Here is an 8,906-nt window from a genome sequence, read left to right as displayed (position 1 = left end):
GAAGCATCAAACTAGCAGCCGGAAACAAGTCAGTGCTGCAAAACTGGATAAAAGTGAAGTCACCGATTTATTATCCATAGTTCTTTGAATTATGTTCGTTGACGTCCAAGAGTCGCTGCTCGGCGGTGAACGGAAGCTTCAGGTGATTAATCTTGATTCTTTTCACCGATTCATCTGCACCAGTTTCGCCCGTTTTTGAGCCTGCAGTACCCCGTTTGACCACCCACATGCAGCGTTGATATCTAGGTTGATGGGGGCGCTGTTTCACCACATGAATGGAAATAATGTTAAATTACAGACTTAAACAGATTTATTAATGTAAGAAAATATTTAAATGATCAAGCAGTAAGTATGTTTGACAGGTTAAAAGATACATTAAGGAGATACATGTATTAGTAATTAACAACTAGATAAGAAAATGTGAAGCTTTTAAGCCTTAAAACTAAAACACAATGACAAAGAAAATACTGTAGTTGAAAGTTAATAAAGAAGCATTTCATAACCCTACAAATGTATTTACCCGAAATTTCCATTTATACTCACAATACTAAGAAATAAAGCGGATAAAAGTTAATTTAAAGACAGTGTGTTTATTTAAAGATTAGGCACTATAGTCGTCATGGTTACCGATCAACATGGGCTACCTGGGTCACGAAGTTCACAGCTGACATTCAGAGAAGATGGAGGCTGACTAAACACCTGCAGACAAGACAGCTCAGAGAGAGGAAGGAGCTTCCACTGGCCTCGGAACAGGAATATTTACACAGAAACAAGGACACCCAGTTGTGTGAGACCTCATCTTCGAGTCGGCTCAGTGGTTCCGAAGGTCCACAGCTCAGCCGACGGCTTCAGAGAGACCACCAACATGGACGAAACCCGACTGAAGACTTCCCAGAAGCAGCACAAAGTGGCGATGCAGCTCAGCTCTCCAGCAGAACCAGAACCAGTCGGACCCAACTGGGACGCTGAGCCGGGACGCACGACAAACATCAGAATTCAGGAAAAACACCAAACATCTTCCAAACACGGACCTACGGAGCGAAGGAAGGATCGTGCTGCTCCAGCCCGGTCCCACCCGGAGAGGGACGACATCAGCACCTCACCGTCATGGCCGGCGCCGCCGTCTCCGGTGGCCCCTCTTGTGGCTGTTGCTGAGCAACACTGGGGTCAATTTTACACCCTTGGGGGGGTCTGAGGACGATGTCGGACAATAACAAGCACAGAAATCCAGTTTCGTGTCGGACTCAGAAGTTTTGCTACATTTCAGCTCCAGAAGCTTCTGCAGAAGCAGGAATGAGGCTGGTGCTGGTTGCTGATGCTAACAGGGCTAACGGCTACACGCCGACATCACGGCTACACGCCAACATCACGGCTACACGCCAACGTGCCCCCAGGGGGCAGCTGAGCCCCCCAGGGGGCAGTTGAGCCCCCCAGGGGGCAGCTGAGGCCCCCCAGGGGGCAGCTGACTGCTGCTGTGGTTGCAGGTGCTCAACAGTCCTGAGGCACAGCTGCTGCTAGGCTACATGTTGCAGGTGCACCGATGGTGAGCTCAGGTGTGCTACAGTCGTCATCTCCACCCCCCAGAGGACCCCCCCCACCCACCCCCCACCCACCCTCCTCTGGAGCTGCTGCAAAAACATACAAAACCAAGTGTAGCAACAAGCGTCCACCAACAGAACCAGAGGAAGTTTAGCAGCAAAACCGGCTGACGGGACGGCGTCCGGTCCTCCTCACTGGTCACATGACCTGCACCTGTCCTCGGGCGCCACTCGCCAGCGTGGCCTGTTGTTATGTCAACACTCTGGCGGTCGTCATGGTGACGAGTCAGCTCACGTCGTTCTGTCCCCAGATACGTCCAGAACTGACCGTCTGGCTCTTCTTATGGCTACTGGGGCTGGAGGGGGGGCAGAAGCAGAGGTACAGCAGCGTCTGATGGGGGCATCGCCATGGAAACAGGCTGACGTTTCTAATCAAAAGGGAGGATTCTGCTGAGCTGGAGGCAACAGGCTGGAATCCCTGATATCACCCAGCCTGCAGGTGGCGTCCTGGGTGAGTGGACTCCGCCCACCAGACTGATGAATCTCCAGCACGGCTCCTCCTTAATGTTCCCGATCACGCCGCCGCACCGGCACAGCGAACAGCGGCAGGGTCCTCGTCGGCGAGGACGGGCCGGCGTCAGAGTTTGTCGCGAGGGGGTCTAAGGGTGCGGTGGACAGGTCTTGGCACACCTCGTAGGAGCACTTCCTCTTCTGGAGGGCTTCGGCGCGGACGGCGAGGGAGCGGGCGCACACGGTCAGCAGCACGATGAGCGTGCCCAGCAGCAGCGACACCATTGGCCAGAGGACGCAGTGCATCAGGACGCTGGTGTCATGGGAGCGCCGCCACAGCACGTCGTCCGGCCTGAAGGCAGGACAGAGCATGGTTACCGATGGTTACCGCCGTCATCTGGCGGCCCGTCTGACCCGCCTGGAGACACTGGATGAAGCTGGTCAAGGTCAACGGCGATGCAGAACCAAAGCAGAAGCAAGAACACCTGCACCTTCCTGCACTCACCTACGCTTCGGTGGAGTCAGAGGCCAAGTTATCTGACCTCTGTGACCTCTGTGACCTTTGAAAAGTCATGGATAATCAGTGACGGCATTGGCGGATGGGTCTCACCTGCGCTGCTGGTTGAAGTAGCAGGTGAACGGCTGACTGTTGATCTCTTTGGTGAAGTAGTCCTCCCACCACAGGACGCTGTCCCGGTTCTTCTGGTTGTCCCGCTCACAGGGAGGAACGTAGGAACACTGAGACAGAAGGCAGACGTCAGCCGCTCCCATCACCCACAACCACTTCTTGATCCTGTGCTAGCGCGGGTGCTAACTGTGCTAGCGGCGCTGCGGCTAGCACAGTTAGCACCGTCGTTAAGTGACTGATGGATCTCCAGCAGCAGGACAACAGATCTACTCTGTTGGGCTGGTTCTGGTTCCAATCACTGTCGCCCCCACCTCATCGCCATAGCAACAGCCCGATCCACAGGAAACAAGCAAGCACCACCCGACCATGACGTGTGTGTGTGTGTGAGGAAGGAGTCTCGACCCTCTGAACCAGTGTTGACCAGCCCGTTACAGCGCCCCCCACTGGCTGATCAAACTGAGCAGCCTCAATAATGAGCGATTCCTCATGAACACAGGAACACATGTAGTTACACGTGTAACAAACACGGAGCTGTTTAATCTGGAATATACACAAAATAATATCCTCATGGGTTGAGATTAAACACACACACACACACACACACACACACACACACACACAGTAACCATCCAATCAGACCGGCCTTACACAGTGGCGTCACAAGTGGGTCACTGTCCTAGATGATTGCGGTTGTGTCTGTGTCTGTGTGTGTGTGTGTGTGTGTGTGTGAGAGAGACATAGATGTCACACACACCTGCTCATGGAATCTCAGAGAGAATTAAATAAAACTATAGCGATGTCTGATGTTTAACACACAGATACGTAGGAAGTAGGAAAATCAATCAATCAATCAATGATCCTGCTAATGGGTGAGTGGAAACAGGAAGTTAGCTGTAGGTGCTGGTTTACTGCTGGCTGCAGGGGTGGAAGCAGCTTCCTGTCCAGGTGCAGGAGGAGGCCCCTCTACTGCCTGATGATGATGAAAACCTTCATGGTTATGCTAGCTAAGCTAATGCTGGTGGGTAAACCAGGAGCAGCTAACCTCGAGCTAGCCCCATATCATGGTGTACGCCCACATACACACCTGTGTATTCAGAGCGCACGTTAGCACCTGAGCTATGCTGCTGTAGCAGGAGGCGGCAGGGGACAGAGACAGGACCAGGTTTGTGTCCAGCTCCTGTAGTTGTGACCTCTGACCCCTCTGAGCCTCTCGGGGTCACTTCAGATGTTGCTCATCCTAAACTCTCCACGGGCTGGTTCTTCCTCCTGATGACATCATCAATCAGGAGATAATCAGGATGTTTGATCAATTATCAATTATCTGCTGCTGCCGCTCTCACTGTCGCCCTGTGTCTCTCTGTCTCTGAACGTTAACTAATTAAGTGTAATGAGGCTACACACACACACACACACACAGGTGATTACATGGTGTTCAGTGGACCGTGTGTGTTTGTGCTGGTGTATTTCTACATTAATGGGGTCCTTCCTGGCTCTTCTATGTTTAGCGTCACACGAGGGGTCGCTGCTCGCCGCCGCTCGTTGATATTAATGACCTCATCAAGTCATAAAGGAGGAAATGAGCCGAAGACGCCCACCATCATCTCCTGTGCTCCGGCCGCGGCGCTGATCCGTTTACCTCATGAATCAGCTGATCTGATTATTGATGACCAGCAGGTTCGGAGCTGCCGCCAGCCAACAGCAGTCACATGACGTGTTGTCTCTCCCCTCTATATTTACTCCGTTTCCATGGCGATAACCCAGACATAAGAGGAGGAAGCTCAGAGGAAGACGACACACACAAACATCACACCATGCAGTGTGTTTGTCACGACAACTATTCTAAACAAGTCTATTCAAGAATCATATAGAACGTAATTGTTATTTCACGTTGTTCTTAATTAAATCCATTAGCCTGTGTGCTAACTAGCTTCTATGCAATATCGGCCTCATGAGTGTCAGTGTGAGTGTGAGTGTGTGTGTGTGTGTGTGTCATCAACACTTCAGAAACAGAAAAACTTGGACTTGGACAGAAAAACTTTAGAACAACAAAACGTGCTGCCTCAGCTCAGCCAGCAGGGGGCGGGCCTGTGACGTCACTTCCTCCGGTGACCAATGAAAAGCAGCTTTAGCGTTTCCGGCTCCGCTAGCATGAAGGCGCAGTTCCACCGAGCACCGCAGGGGGCTCCTGCCTCACGTTTGGGTCAGAACAAGCGAGGATTCATCCGCTCACCTTTGGGTTCAGAACCAACTGCTGCTCGTCGAAATGCAGCAGAGCCACGGAGTTGGACTCGGAGTTGTTGACGAAGACCTGCAGGCAGGGGTAGAGCGACGTGCCCCTGCAGTCGGCCCCGCACGTGAACACGCACTCGAACATCTCCTCTGGACGCAGAACCGACACCACCTGGAGGACAGGTGCAGCACAGCAGCCACATGGTTAGACTGGATTCTTCGCCACTAGCAACGTTAGCATTTTGAGCTAACTGCAGCACCTGTGAGACGAAAACCGTTAGCATAAAACACGACTGTGATTCAGCACGAGGCAAATGTGAAAGAGACTCGTTCCAACTTTCAGCCACAGTTTCACTAAAGTGGCCTCACCCGTGCTGCTGCTAGCCTTGGCTACTGCTAGCATTGGCTGCTGCTAGCCTCGGCTGCTGCTAGCCTCGGCTACTGCTCGCCTCGGCTGCTGCTAGCATTGGCTACTGCTAGCCTCGGCTGCTGCTAGCCTCGGCTGCTGCTAGCATTGGCTGCTGCTAGCCTCGGCTGCTGCTAGCCTTGGCTACTGCTAGCCTCAGCTGCTCCCTCACGACCCCGGAACCTGCTCAGGTGCGGGACACGTAGGGCAGGTAAACTGTCCTTCAGCGGAGGCCGGGGCTCCAAACATCGGGACATGTGTCTTACATAAATCTGAGGATTAGAGGCGCGCGCACGCTCCTGGGCTGAAGGTGCAGATGATGGACGGCATCAGCGGTGATTGACAGCTGACTCCGGCTGTCACGTGACTGCTTCCCCATCACTTTAAAACTGGTGTTGGGAGTTAATTCACGCGTTCACACGTTTAACCCACCAAAGAAAACAGGTTTAACGTCTCTGCAAAACTTTGCGCACGTCATGTCTCGTGAGCGGTTCACCACAGATCATCTCCCCGGATCCACCATCAATCCCGCGGCAACAACTTCTCACTTCCTGCGCGTTTTTAGCCACAACGTTGAGATTTCCCAGCAACGCGGCGTGCGCAGCGGAGCCCGGGCGGGCGTGCGCAGCGTCCGGCCGGACTCACCGTGCAGTTGGCCGGTTTGCTCTGGAGGCTCTGCAGCGTCGGGCTGAGCCAGCAGAAGCCGAGGATGAAGAGGCTGAGGATGCCGCAGGCGATCAGGAACAAGCCCAGCCGGATGCTCTTGTCCTCCGCCTCGGAGTACTCATACGACACCCGCAGCTTGGCCATGGCAGCGCGGCGAGGACGAGACGGAGCCCCGGCGGCATGAGAGGCTCCCCGGAGGAGGAGGAGGAGGAGGAGGAGGAGGAGGAGGAGACTGGCTGTCTGTTAACAAACTGTTGCTTTTAAATACGACCACTCCCCCCCTCCACCTCTTCCTCCTCCTCCTCAACTCCAGACTGACGTAAACAAAAGTTACTCTATATTAAATATTTATTTTACATTTCATTATCATTTCAATGACCAAAGCAATAAAAATGCGTTGGTGGCGCCGCCTGGTGGGCAGCCGCCGCATCCGCACCCTAAAGACTTGATCTTTCAACGTTTAATCTGATTATTGTGACCGGAAGTGATGGAAAATGAAAGATCAGCAGATTAAAGACGAGAATTATTAAATTCCCCTCTCCCCCCCCCTCCCCTCTCCCCTCCTCCTCTCCTCCTCCTCTCCTCTCCTCTCCTCTCCTCCTCTCCTCCTCCCCTCCTCCTCTCCTCTCCTCTCCTCTCCTCTCCTCCCCCTCCTCCCCCCTCCCCTCTCCTCTCCTCTCCTCTCCTCTCCTCTCCCCCCCCTCTCCTCACCCCTCCTCCTCTCCTCTCTCCTCTCCTCTCTCCTCTCCTCTCCTCTCCTCTCCTCTCCTCTCCTCTCCTCTCCTCTCCCCTCCTCTCCTCCCCCCTCCCCTCTCCTCTCCTCTCCCCTCCTCTCCCCTCCTCCCCCTCCCCTCTCCCCTCCTCTCCTCCCCTCTCCCCTCCTCTCCTCCCCTTCTCCTCTCCTCACCCCTCCTCTCCTCCCCTCTCCCCTCCTCTCCTCCCCTTCTCCTCTCCTCTCCTCCCCCCTCCCTCTCCTCCCCTCTCCCCTCCTCTCCTCCCCTTATCCTCTCCTCTCCCCTCCTCTCCTCTCCCCTTATCCTCTCCTCTCCCCTTATCCTCACCCCTCCTCTCCTCTCCCCTCCTCCCCCCCTCTCCTCCCCTCTCCTCCCCTCCTCCCCTCCCCTCCTCCCCTCTCCCCCCTCTCCTCTCCCCCCCCTCTCCTCACCCCTCCTCTCCTCTCCTCTCCTCTCCTCTCCTCTCCTCCCCTTATCCTCTCCTCACCCCTCCTCTCCCCCCTCTCTCCTCCCTCCCCTCCCCTCCTCCCCCCCTAATCCTCTCAGTGGGGGAGAACACAGCTCAGGAACATCCTCAGTGGAACATTATCAGATTTACAACGATGACCTCATCATTGATAAGCAGTTATTGATTTCAGAATTGTCTTTGAGGTTTGCTAATTGCTGCGGTCCTGAATATCCGCTCTTTAATGAGTTAACACTAATAAGTGTAATTAATTTTGTGACGGCCGCCCATGTGTCTTGTTCTGTTCACCCAGAGACTGGGCGGGTCGTCAGTGCGACTGGTTTCACCTGTGAGGTGGGAGGAGCCAGAGGGCATAAAAGGGGCGGTTCTCCTGCCTCTCTCTGGGCTGCTGCCACCTCATGGCCGTCGCATCATTTTAGTTTGGGTTTGAATCCTTATTTCAGCACTCTTTGGGTTTCTTCATGAACATATCCAGATAATTTGATCTTTCTGTGTGCTGATTCCCTCCTTTCGTTACAACTTTGAGCCAAGTCGTAACAAATGGGGCTCGTCCGGGATTTTGAAAATCCTTGAAACGGTTGTTGGGGTTTTCTTGGCAGTTGATGTTTTCCAGGTTAAACATAACTGTTGGAGGGAGTTTAGCGTACAGGGGTTGATGGTTGGGTTACCCAGTCAGAGAGCTTTAGTGCTTTGTCCACTTATGGTTTTAGAAGTTTTTGTCCTGTGTGCTTCAGGGCAGGCACTAGGTGCTGGAGATGCCTTTCCCAGTAGGTCTGAGGTGGTCTGGGGGACGAGACCTGTTGTTTTGGTGCACTCGTGTGGTTAGAGCATTTGTCTCGGGGACACTTCCAGGACTGTCAAGGTGGGCTGCCAGCGTGCTGGTGGCTTAACCGAGTCACTGGGCTTTGTGTTTAATCTTCCCACCACAACTTTGCATGAAGTCTAGGGGTTGAGTTAGCTAGTTAGCTCCCTGGTTAGGTAGGTAGCTAGGGGAAAGTTGCTCCACATGTGACTGCTGTGTGCACCAGGTTGACTAGCTTGTTGTGTTGGTTTTGAAGGTGCTTAGTTGCCTTTACGCCGGGCACAACTGTTGTTGGTTAGCGTGCTAGACTTGGATTTTGGTTTGGTAAGTTTGTATGGTTTGAGAAATTCAGTGTACTAGCATTAGTGTTGTGGACATGGCTTCAGTAGATGAGTTTTTGCAGAATCCAAGTTGGGAGTTATTAAAGACTCTCAAGAAAGAACAACTGTTAAAAGTTGCAGAGCATTTTGATGTGGAGTGGCCTTGGCCATCACGTAAAGACACCATAGTGTCTCCAGTAGTGGGTAGGTCTCTGGAACCTCAAACAGGTTTCTCAGGTTGAGGGGTTTGGAGCTTTAACTTTTGAGCAGCAGAAGGAACTGCTAGTATTACAGCATCAGCAGGCAGTGGAGGAGGAGGCACGGGCTAAGGAGCACGCTTCTGAACTTGAGAAGCTAAAGCTGAAGGTTCAGTTGCGTGAGGCTGAATTGAAGCAGGAGCAACAGAGTTTAGAGCGTTACCGTCTTGACCTGATCAAAGATGGTAAACTTTCTGGTCCCTCTGAACGTAGCTTGTCAGCAGATCAGATCACTTATTTTGATCAAGTCGTAACAATTTGCTCCACCAACCAGCTGCTGCCACCAGTTGGTCCCCAACAGAGCGGAGGGATATCAATATGGACTTGGTTGGAACTAACTGTTGCATACT

The 8,906-nt window shown here is 53.1% G+C and overlaps 1 protein-coding gene across 2 annotated transcripts; it reads right to left on the bottom strand.

Moving 5' to 3' along the window:
• Positions 1 to 287: 287 nt before the first annotated feature.
• LOC130519529 (calcium-activated potassium channel subunit beta-4-like) lies at positions 288 to 6,219 on the bottom strand. Of its 2 annotated transcripts, XR_008948352.1 has the most exons (5): positions 5,957 to 6,219; positions 4,907 to 5,077; positions 2,659 to 2,786; positions 1,799 to 2,400; positions 288 to 1,746 (listed from the first exon to the last, which is right to left on the bottom strand). XR_008948352.1 is itself a non-coding variant. In XM_057023043.1 (4 exons), exons 1-4 carry the CDS (start codon positions 6,119 to 6,121, stop codon positions 2,100 to 2,102), a joined length of 765 nt encoding a protein of 254 aa, XP_056879023.1. In that variant the 5' UTR covers positions 6,122 to 6,219; the 3' UTR covers positions 288 to 2,099. The 2 variants fall into 2 exon arrangements, 1 of the variants encoding a protein (XP_056879023.1); XM_057023043.1 differs by having other exon boundaries at positions 288 to 2,400.
• Positions 6,220 to 8,906: the final 2,687 nt, after the last annotated feature.

The sequence above is a fragment of the Takifugu flavidus genome, chromosome 22, assembly GCF_003711565.1.
Source record: "Takifugu flavidus isolate HTHZ2018 chromosome 22, ASM371156v2, whole genome shotgun sequence".
Lineage (NCBI taxonomy): Eukaryota > Metazoa > Chordata > Actinopteri > Tetraodontiformes > Tetraodontidae > Takifugu > Takifugu flavidus.
This window is presented reverse-complemented; position numbering and strand designations above follow the sequence as displayed.